General features: G+C 40.1%; 1 protein-coding gene across 1 annotated transcript; it reads left to right on the top strand.

Moving 5' to 3' along the window:
- Window positions 1-1,018: 1,018 nt before the first annotated feature.
- LOC115447870 (cytochrome P450 6B1) lies at window positions 1,019-23,365 on the top strand. The gene is made up of 9 exons (XM_030175126.2): window positions 1,019-1,310; window positions 8,396-8,594; window positions 8,946-9,320; window positions 9,809-9,927; window positions 10,549-10,647; window positions 10,914-11,129; window positions 12,215-12,354; window positions 19,885-19,993; window positions 23,085-23,365. Exons 1-9 carry the CDS (start codon window positions 1,019-1,021, stop codon window positions 23,267-23,269), a joined length of 1,734 nt encoding a protein of 577 aa, XP_030030986.2. The 3' UTR covers window positions 23,270-23,365.
- Window positions 23,366-23,665: the final 300 nt, after the last annotated feature.

The raw sequence follows: 23,665 nt of genomic DNA, 5'->3' as shown, positions 1-23,665 counted from the left end.
TAAATATGTATTTGGGTTAAGACGACGCGTCGGACCTTTGAGGTCCGTGATGCAATATAAATGGACCTAAGATGGACCAGCGCCGCACTTAAGGCACCAAAAATATAGCTTGTTATTTACAATATCAAATGTCCGATCCCCTTAATATATTCAAATTTTTTTAGTCGCTTGAATGTCAATGATATCAATGCAGATACTTCTAATAGTTTTGTATGTTTCTCCCTCATGACACAGGTATAAGCTAGGGCTGCAAATATGGCCTAGGTAACTTTTAACTCGGATAATATTATAATGACATTTTTATCTAGAAAAAGATTTTGCTCAAGACTCAAGCCAGGTCACTTGAATGATCATCATAAAAGTTAGTGTCAAAAATCAAACCTAACCCAGCATCGGTAAGAGACCATTCAGTCTTATGAACCGCTTGTTAAAACTGATCGTCGACATTATTGTCAATAATAATTTCATAACCATCGCTAACCACCATCGTTTAAAGTCCATTACCGGGCACCGCACCTCGCACATCCAAGTGTGGTTCTGTGTTAACTTTCTCTCTTACAGCATCACGATTGCGCACGATTCTGTTAACGCATTCGGCGACGGCGCAGACGCGGGCAGCGGTCGCGCATCGCGGAGTGTACATTCCCGGATTGAGTGAACGGATTGCAGTGGTACATCCCTGGTTGAAAACAGTGGGAAGTTTAAAAGTGGTGTATAGTGATGGGAATAGTATTTAATTCAAGTTTGAAATTCAAAGTGATTTCACCAAAATTTTCGATGTAAATTGTGTTTAGAGAAGTCTAAACTGTTGTTCGCATGGTAGTGATAATGCATTTTAATATACATATAAAGCAGTGATCTTAAGACAAGGTTTCAGTAAAAAAAATTGAAGACAACCTTGAGATTTTCGGAGTAATGAACTAGTTGTCTATTTCTAAACGGTAGAGTTCTTTTGAAGCGTTTTTATTCTAGTCGCGTAGATTCCTTCATACAAATCATGTGGACTTGACTTATTACAATGTTCGGCTTCAAACCCTCACTCCTGCAAGCTGTGATCATCCTAACATGGATTCTTCAATACTGGACCTTCGGAAGTGTTGTTTTATGGTACATTTTCGGAGTTTGCTGGTTGTCTGCTGTGGTTCTTGGAGTAGCGACTTATGACCATGATTACTGGAGGTCCAGAGGAATCTTTTCTCCACCAGCGTGGCCTGTGGTGGGCCATATACCGTCGGTGGTCATGTTTAAAGAGCAAGGAGGGATGTGTTTCAAGAGGATCTATGACACGTACAAAAATGAAAGGTTTTTGGGTAAGTGATAAAATTTTAATGTCATATTTATCATGTTCTATCTCATTAGGGAATAAACGGAGAAGCAACTGGTGAGTTTAGATCTTTGGGCTTACTTTCTGCAATTCGATTTTCAATAGTTTTGCCATTGATCGCTGGCAATCATAGGAAATTAAAACTACTTAGCCCGAGTATATTAGGCAGAACGGAGAAATATCCGGGTTCAGTATTCTTGAGACTACTCGTCTATTTTTTTTGTTGATCTTCAATCAAATCCACAATTCGAAGTGACAGTTCGTTTTCCCAGAATAACCCAGTATCACTACCCACATCGGAGATCGAACCCGAGGCCTCGGCGTGGAGTCTTCTTTCTAATATAAAGTTCCTTATTTGCGTTTGAATGACGAGACGAGCATGCCGCTCACCTGATGGTAAGCGATACAGCAGAAATTTTAATTGCAAAGTACTGCGAGGCACTTGATTTGGCTTGTGACCCTGAAATATAAGACATGGAGACAGACGGCCTATCGCATACGAGACACTTTATTTTTTACCTCTCGCGACCCTTCCTTGGCCCTTATTAGTCGCCTATTACGGCAGGCAGGGGATACCGCGGTGGAAATCTCCAAACGCCTTTAATGCACAGGGCGGGAGATGCTAGTCAGTCGTCTATTCCGCGCCTACAATGTCTTGTCTTGCGGCGCGCGCTTCCTCTGTCTCCAGATCCCTCTCAGCACTTTCCTTCTGCGAGTGGCCAACCTCGCTGAAGTAGGCCACCGAACCTAAGCTACCTACTACCAAAGTACTTTAGATTAGGACACATAAGGTGGACAGCAGGACATAGTTACGCACACTCTTGTACGCGTCTAATTATGTCCTCTAGTCCCTAATAATATTTTAACGAAAATAAAGCCGTTTGCAACTTAAGGGTAGAGAGATGGGGTTAATTTATTTAATAGTTGTTTCACATACGTGTCTGATTATTGTTTCTCTTGAGTCCTTGTTGGTGACTTTGTCTAATCTTATCACAGTAAATTGCCATCAATTACATTGTTTAGTACATTTACGTTCATATAGCTTTATTGTAATTATCTCTAAACTTACTCAAGTTATAATTAAACTTATCAGTTATCCAATTAACCTGTGAGTTTAACAGGAAAAGTCCTGTTATTTACGTTCTTCTGTACGATTGTGCGGTTAATGAGAGCAAAAGGGCACAAACAATATATAAATAAAATGAGTATTTCAGCGTATAAACCCGTAACACATAACAATAACAATTACACACAATCGAATTAAAAATATACAGTAATTCATAATAACAATTGTCAATTATTGTATAATTGCGTTTATAATATTATTATATGGGACTCTATTTATTTATTTATTTTATTTTATTGAGGAAAAACAAACAGTTGCACATTAAATATGATTAAATAAGAACATACATACATTTTTTTATAAACATACAACCTACAACGTTTTTCACAGTATATGAACTAAGTATAATTTTCAGGTACGAGCGATTGATTTATAATAAAGAAATAAAATTAATAAATGAAAAGCAAAAAAAAAAAGGAAAATTATTAATAACTAAGAAACGGATAGGTGACAAATTATAAATAATACCTACGGATCAAAATCTAGCATCATAATAAACATGGTTTTTCGAAACACACTTTGAGATGAGGCAAACAAATCCAAATTCAAAAAGAATTCGTTATATGTTTTGACAAGGCGACGAAGAGGTGCACGAACCCCTGCATTTGTGTGACACGTGGTAGCAGCAAAGACAGGCCTCCTGCATACCTCACGTCTTATAACAGTTCTTGGAACAATGTAATAAAGGTCATTTATTAAACTTACACAGTCAAACTTGCCATTACACAGATTATAAAGAAACATAGTATCGAGATATATTCGTCTAGCCTTTAAACTTAACAATTTATAGTGTCGAAGAAGGTTATTGTAGGGAAGTTTACTGACTAACAGTAGAGATTGTCCTAATACCCCCGGTAATGCATTTTTTGGTGTTCCACAGCCCATTCTAGAAGGTTCCTGTAGAAATACGTATATAGGAATTGACATTACAAATTATATAAAACTGCTCCACCCAGTTCGATATTGACCTTTCTAGAAGTTTAGCATAGAATGCCTTTTCGTTGCAAAAATACTGCAATAAAATAACATCGATTTAAAACTTAGATTGTTAGTCAGTACATCATTAATAAGATAAGTAGTTTCCTCTATGGGCGCGTATAAAATTTACAAATTAATGTTTTAGTCAAAGTTGTTGAATCTAAATAGACAATTATGCCTACATGTGCCAAACTCTCATTGATATCATCCCAAAATTTACATAATTTTCGTCCTGTATCTCTGAGGAATATTTTAAATACTAGTTGAAAGATTGTTTTAAAAACTCGATAATCTGGTCTAGTTTATTTTAAAATTTGTTTTAATATAAGAAGTAATTCTTGACAATGACAATCATACAACTTTTTATAAATTGTAAAATGTAGGTAGATATTGTATCTTTGACTTTTCGGATGACCCACACCTCAGGCCGCCTAGTGATCATGAAGTGCTGCAAAGTATTTTAAACTTTAAATAAGCGTGATAAAATCAGAAAAATAGTTTTATTACAATTATTATTCACATCCAATAATGCGATATGGTAAGAAGCGATTTAGGTTTACTTTTCGCTGTTCCACGTAAATTATCTCCTCTGAATTACAGCATCACTGTAGGTGGTAATTTGACATTGCATTACTAAATGAAATACATACTTATCGTCTTGAAAATAGCACTTTACAATGAAATCATTGTCAAAACGTAGATGTAAATAAAAAAAAATTAAGTTATGAACAAAATAAATATCAATAATATGTAATTTTAACATGACCTAATGCAAGAGTATTCGTTGCAGCGTCAACATCATACCTTCAGTCAGAATACATTCACGCAAACGCCATATCGCACTAAACTAAAAAGAATAACAAAATATTTGAAACTAGCGACCCGCCCCGGCTTCGCACGGGTGCAATGCTGATACTAAATACACTACAGAAAAACTGTATAAACCTTCCTCTTGAATCACTCTATCTGTTAAAAAAACCGCATCAAAATCCGTTGCGTAGTTTTAAAGATTTAAGCACACATAGGGACAGAGAAAGCGACTTTGTTTTATTCTATGTAGTGAAGTAAAACCAGGATTTGTGGTGATAACAGTCGTTGTTAATGGAGAAAGAGTAAAAATTATATAGAACGAACCTCGGGAACTTTGTCATACAAAATTGTTGCGCTCATGCGGTGGTTTAATTTACAGTGAAATATCAAAACACCAATGTAAAATACTTCATATTTTTCCATATCGTGATTTGCACCTTTTTAAGGCGCATATTAGCATCTTTTGTATAAAGATGTTATTTTAATATTAATACCAAAGGTTGCTGTGACATTTTGTCTCGGACATTTCAACTACGACATCGACTTAGTACCAATTAGTAACAACTTTTGGAGCAGAAAGTTGGTCCTGATATCTGATCTATAACTAATTATACTTTTTAATGTCTTTATTCATGAAACATTTTTGGCACAATGTTAACAGAGGTAAATACGAGCATGTGGTTTGATTTATTAAACAATGTCAATAAAACCCTGTATATTTTCTGAATTAAAAAGTAGCCTATATTATATTAAGCGTAGGCTATCTGAATACCAAATTTCATCAAATTCCGTTCACCTATTTTTGCATTTACATCTAACAAACATATTCACAAACTTTCGCATTTATATTAAGATTGTATTACTATGTCCGTATGTGCTGTGACTAATGTAATAAAAAATGATAGTTCATTGCAATTCGACACCGGCCAGTTGCGCAATAAAAAACTAGTTCGTGTTGTGTAATTTCACTTGTGATGCATAATAGAAATTCGATGAAATTACCTAGAACAGGTTTTTGTACTGATTGAAGAGGCGAGCAAGTTGCTCGCCTGATAATCAACGTCACGATTACTTAGAGATAGTAGCAACCATACCTGATATTGAATTAAGTCACAGTAGAATACGCTTCTCTAAGCGTGTCCTACCGTCTGGATCATTGCGAATGCTCTGAGGAATTGTACAAATTGATACCCCCCTCTCCTTTCCTTAGCAGAACCACGCGTACTGGATGCGAAGCCACTGCTTGATGGTTACAACTATCAATGCTTAAACCCATAGGTTTGCCAACATTTTCTTTGCCGGACCATCAAGCTTTGGAATAGTTTGTCTGGGCACGTGTTCCCTCCTTCTCATAATCCTGGGTCTTTCGACCGTAGCGTGAAGAAGAATCTTAGTTAGCCAGTATGAATGTGTCGAATGGCATGAGATAACCATCTGTTGCTATACGATACTTTATCTTGACGGCATCGCGCTTACCATCAGGTACAGTGCTGTCACTTTGCTATACCAGAAAAAATACAATGTATTACGTGGCACTTCTAGGCTCGTCACTTTGCATAATCTCAGTGGTAACAATTTTCTTAATAATAATTAAATTCTTGGCGACTTAAAATATGTTGCGCGGAACAAATAAGAATCAGCCAAATATATATTTTTTTCAGTTGAATCTGCAGCCATCCATTTTATAGTCAGCTAATCAAGCTGCGCCACTCGTTGCGGAAGTTGCTGACAACTTAATAATAAGGTGGTTAATAATAAAAAAATAATCTCCTCAATAGCTAACAGTTAAGTGTATTATAAAGGTGATTTGTACATTACTGTATCAAATGAATCTACATATTTATCTTTACTTTTGGTAACATGGTGCCAAAAATGCCGGGTTTAGTTTCTGATTTTTTAATCATTTTATAGTTAAGTGCGAATATGTTGTGTAAGTGTATTTCTGACTGTTGCTTTCAAGAAGTCAAGTACATAGTTTAATTTATTAACGCAATGCTAAAATGACCCTGTATACCTCAGAACAATGACAAGTATATTACTCTCACTTGAATTATATTCTATCGGAACGTATTGCCGGGTTGAAGAGTAGACTATATATAGGTAATATTAATTCAGGATATGGTCTACTTGATGGCATATTTCATTAAAATCTGTTGAGCCATTTTTAAAGTAAGACTTCGCTCAATTATATTTATTACTTTTAGATATTAATAATTGCATTAAGTTCATCTATTGATAACTTTACTAATAGATAGGTATAAATCTAAACCCGTTCAATAATAAAGACTTCCTTTCAGTAGAATGATATGGATATAATATGGTAAATATCATATTATTTTTGAATTTCCAAGTTCTAACAAATTACCAAATGAAACATTTGACTGTTGCGCACACGGCTACCTAGCATTCTGTATCTATTACCTTTCCTCTTTATTTGTTAAAACAATAGGGTACCGGACTCATTTTTGTTCTTAACAATTATCGAATATTTACATAATATAAATTATAACACAGAAGAAATTATTAAAATCCGGTGAAAAATCAACAAGTTATAAGTCTTTGAATTTCGGTTGAAGGGGTAATTAACAAGAAACAGAAAAGAGACGAAATATTCACATGTGACGTCATCGAGAATTACGACGCGTGCGAAAAAAAGAGATGAAGCGATATCACCACATCACGCCCACTTCTGCACATTACAATATTTTAAATAGGAATTACTCGCTCATTTTTTAAAAAAAAATTATGCTGTTTTCGCAGAAGTGCTTCTTTTTCGTATTAAAAGCCATTACATATAAAATATTGTACAAAATCAAGCATAGGCCGGTCCATATTGTTAAGAATACTACTACTACGTTTAATATTTCTGACTTAATCATCATCAGCCACATGAATTCAACTGCTGAACATAGGTTTTCCCTAAAGATTTCTAAACGGACCTGTCAAGAGAACATTGCTCTTTTATTCAGGGATTAAAGTCACTAGCAGCAAAAGCCGTCTGCTGAGGGGTAATCATCTCTCATCAGTTGACATTCTATTGGATTCCATTCCACTTACGATCAGATGCAGTGAGGTCGATCTGCTGTGATAGTATAAAAAAAGATATTAATACATATTCTATCAAAATTTTAACTTGCTACCTACTCAGGGCAAATATTTGAAAAGGGTCTGATAGAAGGACAGTGAAGTACGACAGAAGCTTAATATTAGGCTAGCGTTGATACTCTTTACGGTACTCTTTTCACTGTTCTTTATTTAACTATAAAGGAATATGGACTGCCTCGGCGACGTAGTTATAGTTGTACACGGTACAAGTAGGACTACTGCGCTGAGGTCCTGGGTTCGAATTTCGGGTCGGTCCAAAATAAATGTGAATGGGTTTTTCCAATTTAAAAAAAATTACTCAATCGCAGCTCGGAGTCAGGAAGTTGGCGGTTTGATCCTCCGTGCCTTGAAAAGCACGTAAAGCTGTTAGTCCTGTGCTTGATCTTTCTACGGTCATGTCGGATTTGTTGTGTCACCGGATAATGAGAAAGAAAGGACAGAAAGTGCACCGCACACTCTTGCGCACTATAATATCTCCTGCATACTTGGCTGATCTATATTGAGATTGGGCGCCGTGGCCGAAATTCGGTCAGGAAGAATCAATCTCTATTCCGTTTCTTTAAGGTTATTCACGATCCTCACATTACGAATGTTTATGAACGTTAGAGACAACATCAAGTGACCCGGTACATGCAATATAGAAAGTGGTTGAAATTCGGCTAGGAGGGATTCATTCATTCATTCAGCTATAATGTAAGGCCCCGATGGCGGAATATCTGTCTCGGTTTGTAATTGGAAAGCAAATACGTGTAAAACTCGTTAGTGGCTCGTGTAAGTGTGTCGCGTTCCAAGATCAGCCCATGAAATCCAGTTTCAAATAGGAGTACAATTTTTATCGGCTGGCGAGGGGTAATCATATCTTGTACACTTTTGTTTGGACTCGACTAAACACACCATCAGGTAAAGTGCGGTAACTTTTCCGTATGTCTATAAGAAGGGTCCAAGGTAGTGTTAAATTACTTGACTTGGCTTGTTTGACAGCTCATCTATCTGACCTCAACTCCCTCATGGATCCAAACGGAAATCATTAAGATCTTATTTTTCAATTCCAGGGACCCATCAATTCTTCCAGCGCACGTTGGTGATTCGCGACCCTGAGCTAATCAAGAGGATTTGCGTGAATGACTTCCAGCATTTCGTGGACCGAGGGTTCTTCTTCAATAGTGATGTGGACCCGCTGGCTGGGTCCGTGCTCTTTCTGCGAGGAAACGAGTGGAAAAGACTGAGGGCGAAGATATCTCCTATATTCTCGTAAGAAACTTTATCGCTTGTTAGTTATATTTTTTACAAGTAGTACACCCGTTGCAAGTTATTATTGTTATGTTTGTTTAAATCAATATTTTTTAATTACTTTAGTCCTTTTTTCTAAATAATTTTAGTTATAAAAAGACAAAATAAATTAAACGTAGAATGATTATGGTGATTGTTAAAGGTCCTAACAAAAAATTATATCTGTTATTCCGATGGCTTAGAAAATATATAATATCACAAAATATTAAACCGTAGGAAGATATTATGTTTCCCATGAATGTAAATTTAAAACATCAAAATTATCATTATTACAATATCAACATTATTTATTCTTATTTTTCATGTTTCCAGCCCAAACAAACTAAGAGGAATGTTTCCATTAATCGAAAACACAGCGAGCGAATTCGTCATTAGACTAAGAAATCTTATCACTAAAACAAAAAAAACAATACACAAGAAAGATTACCATACTGAAAACAGTCATTCTGTAGAAAACGATAGTGAAACATATGATAATACAAAAGATGATCGTGATAAAGAACATGGGAATGATGTCGAAAATTTTGTTGTTGTCGATTCGGAGAAGCTAGTAGGAGGATATACAGCTGATGCGATAGTGCCTTGTGCCTTCGGTTTGAAGAGCGGCGTGATGGACAATGAGAAGGATCCCTTTGCGGTAGCTTTACACGCCTTCTACGAGATGTCGCTTTACAATATATTTGAAAAGTGAGTACATGTTTTAAAAGAGGTTTTTCGGATTTAAGTCGCAGTGTATTTTTTTACGGGCACTGCACCTGATGGTAAGTGGAGAGAGGTCTAATAGAATGTCGACTAACGAGAAACGATTACTCTTCGGCAGTCGCCACAATTATGCTGGCCAGTTGGAACCAGATATACACAGGCTGATCCCTGAACGCGACACACTTATATGGGCCGCTATGGCGGGTTTAATACCTTGTGTACGGTGGTCACCGTCCAGGCGGATATAAAGTATATCCTATCACCAGCAGTTTTGTATGAAAAATGGAGTCAATGTAGTTTTATAAGGGGTTTATTTAAATCTTTACAACAGTGATGAGTTGCTATATTGTCTCAAAGTAGTGGTTGTTATTGTTTTATAGATAAGAGATTATCATCAGGGAGAAAATTGCACGTCCCATATTTATAATGTATTTAAAGAAGCGGCGGTATTAATTTATAACTTTTGTTTTCAGAACGATGCGTCAATTTTGGCCGGCCTTTGTATTGTTCTTCAGAATGAGAATTATACCTAAGAAAACTCACGACTTCTTCTACAACATTGTTACCACCGTATTAAGGGCTAGAGAGAGTGGTAAGACAAGGTTTAGTTATTGTTACTTTAGAATAAATTGTCACTTTGTAAGGGTATCGTGCTAATAAGCTAGAGAGAGTGGTAAGAAATGTGTTTAAGTTTTTTTGAGAGTAAATCGTCACTTATTAAGGGTATCGTGCTAATGTGATTTTTTATCGTTATTCACTTTGTTAAACTAATTGGATAATAAAGATATCATTTTCTATTCCAAGTAACAAAGCCGTCATAATTATGATTATGAAGGAATATTTAAGTAGAACTAGGTGCTCACGACTTTCCACACGCCGTTCCCGCTGTAAATTCTTAAATGAATGTAGTGCTTCATAGTGCGATCTGTGCGAGATCCGTGCAATTTATTTACAAAATTTGATAAAAAAAAAATATTATATATAGAAACAAATGGCAAGGATGAAAGGTAGGTAGTCTGTGTGTTAATCCAGGAAATGGTCATGGCCAAATTTCATTCAAATCCGTTTAGGTGTTTTTAAGTTTACTTTTAACAAATATTTCTAACATTTACACAAACTATCCTATACTAATATTAGTAAGATTTATGCTTTTCAACTTTAAATTCCGGAGGTTACACTACTGTGATATGATACTCTAGGTTGGTTTCAACAGGTACTCAGGAGAAAAGAGGAGACTTCATCGACATGATGATGGCTCTGAGGAACGATGAAAAAAATAACAATAAGTCTGATTCGGAAGATGTGGAAATTAGTAAGTTTCAAAATATTACATATAAGCATGATATAACAATTATAACAAAAAGCCAAAACAGAATGGTGAAAATGAATCATGAAAATTATTTGTAAAAAAATAATGCAGTCTTGTAGTCTGTTCGAGTAATTTGCAAATCTTTTCTAATAATAATAGATTACTAAAGAGATGAATCTGGTAGATTGTGGTCGAATATTCTAACTAAGAAAGTTAACCTATCCATATATAAGAAAGCGTTACACAGTGAATGATATTTACTATTTCAGCTGACATGGTGATTTCTGCAAACGCATTCATCATATTTTTGGGTGGATTTGAGACCACTTCATCAACTCTAGCGTTTCTATTCTTGGAACTAGCTGCTCATCCACACGTCCAGGATAAAATGCGGGCGGAGATACAAGAGGTGCTGGACAGGAACGGCGGGAACGTGACGTATGAGGTCCTGCAGGAGCTTACCTACATGGAAATGGTGATACAAGGTAAGTATAGCCGTTTATGATAGTAATGTATTGAACTCGACCAGGCTAGGAAACCAAAATTCGAAACGTAACAATCGTGAGTCGTCCAGGGGCTGTAGCAAAGATGCCTTTCAACAAACGTTATCGCTAACATAGTCTAACTATTCTCATTTTTTTTTTCTGTTTTCTTTAGCGTTAACGGTTGTAGGAAGACGTCTTGGCTATGGCCCCACTATTAAAATACGTGATATTCTTCGTCTTGTTCGAATTACACTGCCTGTCAGCTACAATGCAATATGGTTAAAAGGAAAAATAATAATATTTTTTTCCGTACTCTTTAGGTGGCGTAGTTATATTTCGTGCGTGGTACGACACCGTTCTGAAGCCCCAGGTTGTGATCTCGAGTTGGGCAAAAAATATTCGTATGATTTTTGCCCAACTCGAGCTACTCGAGCTCTTTACTATTATCAGCACGAAATCTGTAATTTGTCTCCGATAAGTCTATAGGCTCCGCTCCCTATTACATTATGAGACGGAGCACATGGTGAAGTTGAAGTTGCACCTCTGTCTATTTTTTTTGTGGGTATAAAGACGTCATGTGTGTTTTTCGTGACTGGGTAAATTGACAACAATAGACCTGCTCTAGTTATATTTTGAGGAACTTTCTTTAAGTTCTCTTAAATCCAGTATACGAATATGCTATATATAAAAATCAAATATACGAATATGCTAAAAACTACTTCATAGATGGCGGAATGATATACTTGCAAGATCATTCCGATATCAGACTCGAGAGTTAATGAGGTGCTCGAATGCCTGAATGAGACGCAGTGTTAGTGGATAGGCTGAGATGAGGACGTAGGCCGGTTTGATTACCGGGGAGTAACCAACAATTAGGTTTCAGTCAATTTCAATTAACGACCCTAAGACTAGCGGACGAATGCCGTTAGATACCATCGTTATGTTTGTTTCTGCCGCCATGCAGCAGTGTGCATGCATTGTTGTGTTCCGATTTTAAGGACATTGTAGCCAGCGTAATTACTGCATTATAAGACTTAACATCTTGGCAACACCTAAATTAATACAATTTTTACATGTGTTTCCAGAGACTTTACGTCTGTATCCGCCGTTTCCCAGCATCCAGCGCATGTGCACGAAAGACTACACAATCCCAGACACTACCATAGTGGTGGAGAAAGGCACCATCGTGCTGTTCCCTACATTAGGGATACAGAGGGACGAACAGGTTTGTCTCCTTTTACAAATATCAACCAGATAGATGACTTCACCTATTTACTACAACAAAATTAAAACAAGCAATAAGTCTATTAGTTGTAAGTAATAAAAAAATGTATATGTACAGGCACATTACAAAAACCTAATACAAGTACTTAATTATAGAGTTTCTCCTTCTCTTGATATTTTGCCATGCCTGACGGGGTCTACGATTTGATCACATGTATTAAAATGTAACATCTTTTGTATACAATGATTGCCTGACGGGGTCCACGATTTGATCACATGTATTAAAATGTAACATCTTTTGTATACAATGATTGTGGAGTGCCATAAACATTAAATTTGAATTGGAAGTCCATAGGATTCCGTATTATTTAAAGCAAAGAGACAACTTGTGCTAAGTCAGTAAAATAAATTATAAAGTATTAAATGCCATTGTATTATGCTCCTCCGTAACTCATTGCTTTGATGATACGGTTACCACCACTAGCTTTGGTTTCTTTTATATCAACATAGTCTACTTGGGCAGCGACAAATGTATCTGATATATGTATGGTATTAATATGGCTAAAGTCCTCTTACCAATGACTTCCCTGATGCAACAACTACATTAGACTTCAATAATTGCTCGAGAGCTGTCCCGATATAATATTGATATTGCTACTATCAGTGAAACGCACTTGGCGGAGGCTGGGGAGCTTTGTGAGGATTTGGGTGGCTATACGTTTCACTGGATCGGTAGACCAGCAACCGAAAGATCTTCTTCCGGCGTTGGCTTTGCGATACGCAACACTCTGACGAAATCGATAAGAGAACCTCCTGTAGGTGTAAATGATCGTCTCATGACATTGCATATCCATACCGCACAGAACAGATATCTACATATTGTAAGTGCCTACGCACCCACTCTTACATCTCAGGAGGAAGTTAAGCTTAAATTTTATTGCGATCTACATAATGTTTTGATGAATATTCCACGTAGAGACAAGCTTATCTTACTTGGGGACTTCAATGCGCGAGTCGGAACAGAATATGACGCGTGGCAAGGTATCCTGGGGCGACATGGTGTTGGTAAATGTAACGCCAATGGAAACGCACTTCTAAACCTGTGTTCAGAATTTAGACTGAGCATAACCAACACATTCTTCAGGCTACCTGAGAAATACAAAACATCCTGGATGCACCCACGGTCTAGACATTGGCACCTACTAGATTATATTATTGTCCGTAGAAAAGACCTAAAGGACGTTCTCATAACGCGAGCCATGAGAGGAGCAGAAGGATGGACTGATCATCGTCTCATCAGATCGAAAATGAGGCTGGTACTCAAACCATCGCGTAGAGCAAACCATAAGGTTCCACTGAGACTAGCTTTCTCTAAACTCATCAATTGTGAAAACATCAGGCAGGAACTTGGCTGTAACTTTGGTTCTACAATGTTGTCCCCGGAGAGCTCATCAATTGATGACGAATGGCGTGTTTATGCAAAAACGCTGCACGAAATTGCTGAAAAAGTTGTGGGTAGACCATCTAAAGCAAATAAGGACTGGTTTGATGATTCAGATGCGGCACTGAGAGTTTTATTTGATGACGCTAGGAGATCATTAAGAAATACTACTGACATTTGTGAACGAAGACGCATAAGCCAAGACCTAAAAACAAAAACTCGTGAACTCAAGAACAAGTGGTGGACTGTGAAAGCGGTTGAGATACAACATTATGTGGATATGCATCAAATGGGAGCATTCTACGAAAGTCTTCGAACGGTATTTGGGCCTACGCGAAAAACCGCGATGTGGATATATTCGCGAGACAAAGAGCTACGCTTAACGGAGCCCACGGACATATTGAACAGATGGGCTGAACACTTTACCGAGGTCCTAAACCCGCAAACTCAGCAGGCCGATCTTCCCTATATAAGCTCCCTTAGTAATAGACCTACAGCATCTGATTTGGAAGAAACACCATCTTACGACGAATTTCACAGTGCGCTATTAAAATTAAAGAATGGAAAAACACCTGGTTCAGACAATTTGCCTGCTGAAGCCCTTAAATACGGTGGCCCTAACATTAAACATAAGCTGTATGAAGTTATCATTAGAGTGTGGGAGACAAAGGTAATACCTCAAGACTGGAAGGACGCTTGCATTTGCAAGCTCTATAAGGGCAAAGGCGATCGTTCCGATTGCTCTTCTTACAGAGGCATATCATTGCTGTGTACTTTTTTTTTTTTTTTTTGTTTTCGCGGAGAAAGTGCCTTATGACTACCGCCCAGCCTTCGTGGGGGGCGACTGAGCGGTTATGTTGGGGTCACCGTGCCTTACGACCCGACGTTGCGCCGCCCGGAATTGATGTAGACCTTCGGGCGACCGCCGGGCCGAGTCCCTAACCTATGTACAACGCACGGCATACCAACTAAAACTCCGCGGTGGCCCTCTTCGGCGCATTAGGGACGGCTGCGGGCTTCCTCTGACGTTGAAATGTCTAGTCTGCGACCGCAACCGCCCCTGCGCGGTGCCGCCTTGCGGCCCGTCTCCTATGGGGGGGCTCAAAAGCCCCCGCGCACCGAAGGACGCCCTCGGCGTCTACGGCAGCGTGAGGCCAACAACACACTGCCGTCCATCCCGGGGGTCAACCGAGAGTGTGCGATGAACGCACTGCGCGCACTAGGACGGGCAGCCCCCTGCTGCCCGCCGACGACCCCCTTCGTGGCCCCTATTAGTCGCCTTTTACGACAGGCAGGGGATACCGTGGTGGAATTCTCCAAACGCCCCCATTCCACAGGGCGGGAGACGCCGGTCAGTCGTCCACCCGGCGCCTCCTACGTCTCCTCTGACGGCGGGAGGGATCCTCCCTCTCTCGATCCCTCTCGGCACTCTCCTTCTGCGAGAGGACCACCTCGCAGAAGTGGGCCACCGCACGCCAGGCCTCCGGGCTGCCGACCATGGAAGCGACCACAGCCGGCAGCGAGAGGTCTCCTCCGACGACTGACACGAGAGCGCTGCGCTCATCGTCCTGGCTGGCTGGGCAAGACTCCAACGTATGTTGGGCCGTATCCCGCGGGCAGTTGTCACAATGGTGACACACGGCGCTAACCTCCGTGCCTACTATCTGACACAGGTACTCCCCGAAGCACCCATGCCCGGTGAGCACCTGCGTCAGGCGAAATGTCGCCGCGCCGTGGCGCCTGTCCAGCCACTGTGCAAAGACAGGACGCACTGCCGCTACGGCCCGAAGCCCCGCTGACGGGGCCTCCAGCCTGAGACGCCACTCCTCCACGGCGGTTTCGCCGTAAGGAGGCCCTTTTGGCCTCCACCTCCTTCAGGGCCGGACGCTGCCCGTTCCTGAACCCCCTCCTCCCTCCAATGAAAGGTATCGGAGAGGGCTTTGGCGTCCAGATCCCAGGGCAGGAATCCGGCCAAAAGACAAGCCGCCTCGTACGAGACCGTGCGGTACGCCCGTATGGCCCGCTGCGCTACGACCCGCTGCGGGCCCCGCAGGAGGGCGACAGAAAGCCCCCCCCCGGGCGTCAGCCCAGACCGGGCTGCCGTACAACGCCATGGACCGCACGACCCCGTGGTACAACCTTCGGCAAGGGATACCAGGACCTTCTAGGTTGGGCAGCAGGCTAGAAAGAGCGCCCGCTGCCCTGGACAATTTCGTCCGCAACTTTTCGAAATGGGCGCGGAATTCCCACCGGCTGTCCAAAATCAGACCTAAATACTTCATGGTTTTGCCGATGGGAATCCGCACCCCTCAACCTCGATGTGGGCACCGGCCGGTGGCCCTCGCCGAGGCCCGTGAAAACAAATGGCCTCGGTCCTCTCGAGGGCCACCTTCAAACCTAAACGCCTGATTCGGCTCACTACATGACCGGTGCCCACCGCCGCCAGGATCGCGGCGTCCTGGAAGGTCTTGGACGTGGCAGTGACTAGCGTATCATCCGCATAGCACGTCACGCCGACGCCCCAGAGATTGGCACCACGGAGCACCCAGTCGTACCCGATGTTCCACAAGAGAGGGCCTAGAACCGACCCCCTGTGGGACACCGCACGACATCGCTCTTCGGTGCCACCCGTCGGCGCCCGGATACACCACGTACCTGTCAGAAAGGTACGCGTGCACCAGACGCCTGAGATAGGGCGGCACCACATGGTACCGCAGTGCTTCATTTATGCAGGGCCAGGGGAGCGAATTAAAAGCGTTCGAAATGTCAAGAGATACCGCGATGACAATTTTTCCCCTGGCCACTGCTTCCTCCGCCTGCGACTTGACCCGCAGAATCGCGTGGACAGTTGAGCGTCCACTCCTAAATCCAAACTGATTGTCGGCCAAGTTGGGACCGACCCTCTCGAGGTGCTCGACGAGGCGCGCGTGTAAAATGCGCTCAAAAAGTTTGGCGACCTCGTCGAGCAGCACGATGGGCCGGTAGGCCGACGGCGACTCTGCGGGTCTCCCCTATATCATTGCTGTGTACTGCCGGGAAAGTCTTGTCGCACATAATAAATAGACGTCTCTACCGCGTTGCTGAGCAAATTCTTTCGGAATCTCAATATGGTTTTCGTGCAAATAGAGGTACAGTTGACGCTATTTTTTGTTGTTAAACAAATGCAAGAAAAGAGCAAAACCGTGATCTTTACATGTGCTTTGTTGACCTGGAAAAAACTTTTGACCGTGTGCCGAGGGCCGCATTATGGATTATTTTGGAAAAGATTGGATGTCCCACTAAATTTGTAGCATTGATTAGGCAACTTCATGACAACATGATGGCTAGAGTACAGCATGGCAACAACTTCACCAATCAATTTCCAGTTACAAGTGGCGTAAAGCAGGGATGTGTGCTGGCTCCTACACTCTTTATTATTTATTTCGCTGCTGTGATGAACGATGCCCTTCAGAATTGCCACAACCAAGTCACCCTTAACGTGAGATTAGACAAGGGCGTTTTTAACCTTTCTCGCTTCAGAGCACGTAACGCAAAAGACGTGTGCGGCAGATCACAATTCTAGAGACTCTCTATGCCGATGATGTCTGTCTTATGGCAGATACTATGGAGAGCCTACAATACTATCTGGAACAACTTGATATCTCATGTCGCAGATTCGGCCTAGTAATCAATGTGTCAAAATCTCAAATCTTAAAACAGCCTGCCAGAGGTACATCTACAAACGACACCCCTCTAAAACTTGCCAGTAGTCATCTAAAAGAAGCGCAAGCTTTTCGGTACTTAGGATCTGTGGTACGAAGTGATAACAGACTAGACACTGAGATCTCTACAAGAATTGCCAAAGCTGCTGCCTCCTTTGGAAAATTGAACCAAAGGGTGTGGGACTCTCACGACCTAAAGCTTAAGACCAAACTTGCAGTGTATAGTGCTATAATTTTGCCGATACTTCTGTATGCCTCCGAAACGTGGGTTACATACAAGACTGATATTAAGAGGCTAGACGCGTTTCATATGAAATGCTTACGCGCAATTTTACGCATAAAATGGCAAGATCATGTTCCAAATACTGAGGTTCTTCAAAGAACGGGCCTAGTGGGTATTGAGTCTCTGTTAATGAAAACCCAGCTACGATAGTGTGGACATTTGGTACGCATGGAAGAAAATCGCATGCCTAAATCTATTTTCTATGCAGAATTACAAACCTCCTCCTCCTTGCATCGATTCCCCAATGCTGGGGGTCGTGAGTCATCAGGGAAACAGTCCTTCGCGCACGATGTTTTGCCATCTGGTTCGGTTTTTTCGACACGAACCGCTTTAGCCACATTCATGTTGAGTGTGGTGCGGACCTGATCGGTCCAGCGCATTGGATTCCTGCCTCTCGACCTCTTGCCCTCCATTCGTCCAGTGATTATCAATTTTTGGAGGTTATCACCTGGTTTGCGGGCGATATGGCCAAAAAACTCAAGGATTTTCCTCAGGCAAATTTTGGAGAGCCTAGGTTTCTTGTCAAGCTTGAGTTCTTCTAAGATAGAGAGGTTGGTCCTGAATGCTGTCCACGGAATTTGGAGCATCTTCCTCCAGCACCACATTTCAAAGGCATCTACACGCTGGCGGTCTCTAGCTTTTAGTGTCCATGTCTCTGCCCCGTATAGGAAGATAGAGAAGACTAGAGCACTCACCAGTGCCACTTTTGTCTTGTTGCTGATGCTCCGGTCCCTCCATATCTTGTCGAGCTGAGACATTGCAGCTTTAGCCATTCCAATTCTCCTGCGGACTTCACCTTCGCTAGATCCATTGTTACTAATGCTAGAGCCCAGGTAAATGAGGTGGTCAACGGTTTCTAGTTTGAGTATCCCATTAAATTCCAGTTTAGAAGCACGATCCACTACCATGATCTTTGTTTTTGAGCGATTTATAGTCAGTCCCATCTCCAAGCTATGTTGCTCCATTTTATTCAACAGGTTGTACATTTCAGTTTCGTTGGATGCGAAAAGAATAGTGTCGTCGGCGTAGCGTAAATTTAGTATTTTTGTGCCGTTAACAGTTATTCCACCATTCCAATCTTCACAGATCTGACGTATGATATATTCTCCATAGATATTAAAAAGAATAGGGGACACGATGCATCCTTGGCGAACACCTTTGCCAAACGGGAAGGTTTTCGAAGTTGTCTTGTCGATTTTCACTGTCCCTTGACTGTCATAGTATAGACCCTGAAGCACTCCAACTATATGTTTTGGGACTCCCATCTCCAGAAGGACTGACCAAAGAAGCTTCCACACAGTCAAATGCTTTGTTATAGTCGATAAAACACATGATGAAAGGTGCATTGAGTTCGTAAGATTTTTCTATGAGTTGCCTAACATTCAATATCTGTTCACGTGTACCCTTTCCCTTGACGAAGCCCGCTTGTTCTTGCGGGATTTGCCAATCAAGGAAGTGCCTCAGCCTTTTGTTTATAATGTGGAGCAAGATTTTGCTGGCATGGGATATGAGGGCAAGTGTGCGATAATTTTCACATTTTTGAAACAGGCAAACGCAAATCTGGCGGACAATACCTCCACTTTAAAGATGTCCTCAAAAGGAACCTAACAGCCTGCAACATCCCAAGTGACAACTGGGAACAAATCTCGCAAAAGCGTCCTCGGTGGCGCAGATGTGTTGCTGATGGTATACGCAATTTCGAATCACTGCGTCTTGAGAGTCTGGATGCCAAACGCCAATTAAAAAAGACCCAACCGAAGCGAACTTATAACTATACGTACAATGCATTGGGCCAACTATGTTGTTTGAAGTGCAAGCGCATTTTTGCAACTAAATTTGGGTTCGCTAGCCACATTCGAGCACACTCCAGAATATAGCCAGATGTCACCGTCGACGGATACGTCGTGGAGGACATCATTATCACATTAGACTTATTGATGATTAGTAGTAGTCAGTAAGTTTGACATGGCCACAACGATGCTACGACTATGAACTTTATTACAGGGTGATACGGTTGTCGATCTGTGTGGCGAACGGCAAAATGAACTTTAACGGTTTAAGACCTGATGGTAGGGTTTCAGGATTTAATGTATGTTTTTTTTCCAGTATTTCGAGCACGCCAACTCATTCATTCCTGAACGTTGGACGGAGGGCAATCCCGTTCCTCCTCCGGGAGTGTATATGCCGTTTGGTGACGGACCGCGGTATTGCATAGGTAATTATTGTCAAATTAAATTATTTTAATTTAAAGTCGTAGAGTTGCAATGTAGAAATATTTATATATAGCATAATTACGATATTTTCATACCTAGTTGTGAGTGTAGAAGTAGAGATGAGGGAAGGATCTCGTATTTGTCGAGAAGCGTCGCAATTACACCTGGGACCTCGCGCCATGGGTTAGTTATAGGATTTTTTTTGTTAAGCCCCCCTTTGTCTGAACCAACAAAGCATCGTAAATAACTCCCTCTCAGCTATACCTTTTTGTCAACGCAATGAATTCCTAATGCTTCGGTAACTGTTGAGTTTAGTAAGATCGGCGTGATATAGGTACACTAGTTTCACCTCTGTCCTCTATCTGCACTTGAGATGAAGGCGTGAAACTGTTGTCTAGTATTGATAGAGGCCGTTTCTAAAGCTTACCTATGTTATAACTTCGATTGCCTCAGTGGTACATTTTGAATTACAAGTTAGTACACAAACAGAATTCCTGAATTAGCATTATAAGTTTTTTATCCCAGAAAAGCATGTAAATAGTACTTTCATCCCTGTTTCATATAAAAGAGTGGAAAATATGTTTTACGCGGCCGAATCTGCAAACAATACCTAGTATATCAATATTATCAAGTATTAAGAAACAACGCCACGTTGGCAGTCATAACAGGATGAAACTTGAGACCGGTATGCATTGTATAAACAATTGTGAGACGCTTTGTTTTTGTTACAAACATTACTTCGCTGACCCCGCAGTTAGCCTGGTTGGAGTTAGTATACTGATTCCCTTTGTTATTTCTTATTTTAATAATTTACTTTTATTATACCTTAGTAGGTCCTGTTTTTAAAATAGGATATTATTTCGTGCCTCATATTGCTAATCTTAGTAGCTTTGGCAATACATACTGCCCTAATAAATCAATCTTACCTTTCAGTAAAATCTCCAGTAGATATTTTAAGTATTAAACAATTTGCTTAAGTTGTCACTTAAGAGCTTGCTCTCAGCTGAGTTGGTTGTTAATGAAATAAAACTGACAAAATCCTTTACATATTGCGACTTTAAAACGTCACTTGCAATACTTGACTTGATGTTAATATGGGTAAATAACGACTGTCTTAAGATGCCGATGTTTATTTGATAGCGTCTCAGCTAATGTCGCACTTGAGAGCGTAACTGTTATATCTATTAATACGGTCCTTAGATTTTATTAAGGACCTCTACACGTGATATACCCTTATCTAAATGTAAATAAATGTACTATAGCTACATTGAATAATACAAGGAGTTATTACTAATACAATATCAGGAAACGACCATTAATAAGAAATAGTTGAGAAAGTTTAAATAATTAAGTAGTCGTAAAAAATATATTTTATAAATTTATATTTAATATTAAAATATTGACAAATATTTTGTTAGGAAGTGAATTCAGGTGATCAAGAATTACAGAATACATATCAGTCAAACAAATTGCCTGCCTGATAACAAATAATAATATGCAGTCATACTAAACACGTGCAGAGTCGTCAAAGAGTTTTTATCAATAGCTTAAAATATTTACCACCAAAGTTGTTTGGTCAAAATCCCGCAGCTCTGGTGAAATACGATAAGCAGAAATGAAAGAAGTTTAAAATACTTAAAATAGAAAATATAAAATAAAAATGCATAGAAAAATAAAATTTAGAGAACTGATTGCAATAAAAATACAGCAAAAAAATATGAAATAGTAGATAATACAGGTACCCAATACATAATAAAGGCTAATAATTTCTTAGAAGAGTACACAATGGACCTTTCAAACTCGGAAATGGCTTTCACACCAACGACGCCAAATATCGCAGAAGTTATCGCTAGTTGCGTAAAAAATCGAATATCTTAATTACAACCAACGCAGTTAGGAATCCAAGTAAGGTCCATAACTAATACCATTCGAAACAAAAAAAGGCCAGATAAAATAGTAATATAATTCGCAACATGTTTTACAGTAAGGTATTCTGTGTCAAAGGGACTGGATCTTTGAAAAAAATAACATTATGACGTTTTGAGTGTAAAATTATCTACAAAAACTTGTCAAGTGAAATATAAGTAGTCACGTATAGTTAACTTTAATCGAATAGCCCTGTCACTCGAGGACATAGCTTTTTTAGTTTATTGAATAAAAACATACTGAGCAGCTTACCTTATAGTATTGCCATGCCCATGCCATTGTAGTGCAAGCAACACAATAAGAGATTTATTTTGTTTGTATGGGCACAGCATTGTGATCTTACATCTTATGGTTAGTGGGGTAGATTCAGAATAGGATTTTAATTGATTCGCAATTTAGTTTTGCAATAGTATCTCACAAAGGGAGGAGGGGGGGGGGGCGAGGTTCCGCTATTTCGTACGTAATTCATCCCCACCTAAGTGAGGTGGGGTTCAGGTACTGTCGATGGCACGAGAGATGATTATCCCACGCCAATATGATTATGACGGCCTGTTTAAAACCGGATGTACACAGGCTAATCCCGGAACGCGACACACTTCTTAATCCACTTTAGCGGGTTTTAACATCTTGTGTGCGGTGGTCGCTATACCTGACTTCCAACAAACTGCAACTGCTGCAAACACACTAAGGAGATATACCTTATAGAGATGCTATCACCTAGTCCCCATGGTGGTACTCAAATTTTTGTTATGTCTTCTTAGCTATTATTTTTGTGTTTTAAGACATCCTAAATAGATATTTAATCCACGATATTAGCACTAAGACTCTCCGCAGATTGCTACCTCGTTCTTTTTTGTTCTTTATTATATCATTTTTGTTCTTTATTATTCATTTATAAACGAGTAAATCAGGCATCAGATGGTAAAAGATCCACTGTTTATAAACTCATAACACCAGAAGAGTTATGCCTGCCGGCCGATCAGGATCATTGAGGCTTTTTTGACTTTAAAGTGAGGAATAAAGATTATGAAAGCGAGAGGTTTTTGAGATTAGAAAGAAATGTAACACATTGTTATGCTATGAGACAGTGGTAACAATCTATTCGAAACGGATTATACTGTAGACAAGGTCTACCGCCATAATTTATCTCATTATATATTTTTCCAGGAAAACGGTTCGCCATGATCCAAATGAAGACCTGTCTAGTCAGAGTGCTGCAGCACGTCCGCATCGGTCCAGCGCCGCGCGACGACTGGCCATCTCCGCCGCGCGCCGAGCCCTTCAAGGCTGATCCTCGTTCCCCTCTCACACTTCACCCCGCTGAATCTTTAGTCAAGCTCAGCCTTTTATGACGAACCTGAGTCGAAAGAAGTTAATGACCAAATATTATAAAAATAATCGCATGTTACCAATTACTTTGTTAGTAATAAATATAATGATGTATGTTTCTTGGATGTTTTAATAATAATATTAGTTCTGCGCTCGAGTTGTTGATGTTACTTCTTGTTTAATGTATATTTGAGAGTCTAGGCTTTAGTAATAACAATTACTGATGGAGGAGATTAAAAAGAAGAAGAAGAAACAGAAGAACAGGGGGAGGTCAATGTTAGCGGAGCGTATAAATACAATTGAGCCGAAGGACTGCTAGTTGAAGGTTAAATAAGGGCATTTTGGTAACACGCTGGTCTTATGATAGATTTCGCATACTTTCAAAATAGTTATGGAGAACTCTCCTCATGTTCATCATC

This window comes from Manduca sexta, chromosome 8 (assembly GCF_014839805.1).
Source record: "Manduca sexta isolate Smith_Timp_Sample1 chromosome 8, JHU_Msex_v1.0, whole genome shotgun sequence".
Classification (NCBI taxonomy): Eukaryota; Metazoa; Arthropoda; class Insecta; order Lepidoptera; family Sphingidae; genus Manduca; species Manduca sexta.
Note: the sequence above shows the minus strand (reverse complement) of the source record. Positions and strands in the feature narration are given on the sequence as shown.

What these genes read in the sequence shown, in the direction of transcription:
- LOC115447870 (XM_030175126.2), top strand. Translation starts at nt 1,019, where the DNA reads ATGTTCGGCTTCAAACCCTCACTCCTGCAAGCTGTGATCATCCTAACA. An exon ending in ATTAAGGGCTAGAGAGAGTG is followed by an intron (nt 9,928 to 10,548) that starts GTAAGACAAGGT and finishes TGGTTTCAACAG; the next exon opens with GTACTCAGGAGAAAAGAGGA. An exon ending in CGGACCGCGGTATTGCATAG is followed by an intron (nt 19,994 to 23,084) that starts GTAATTATTGTC and finishes ATATTTTTCCAG; the next exon opens with GAAAACGGTTCGCCATGATC.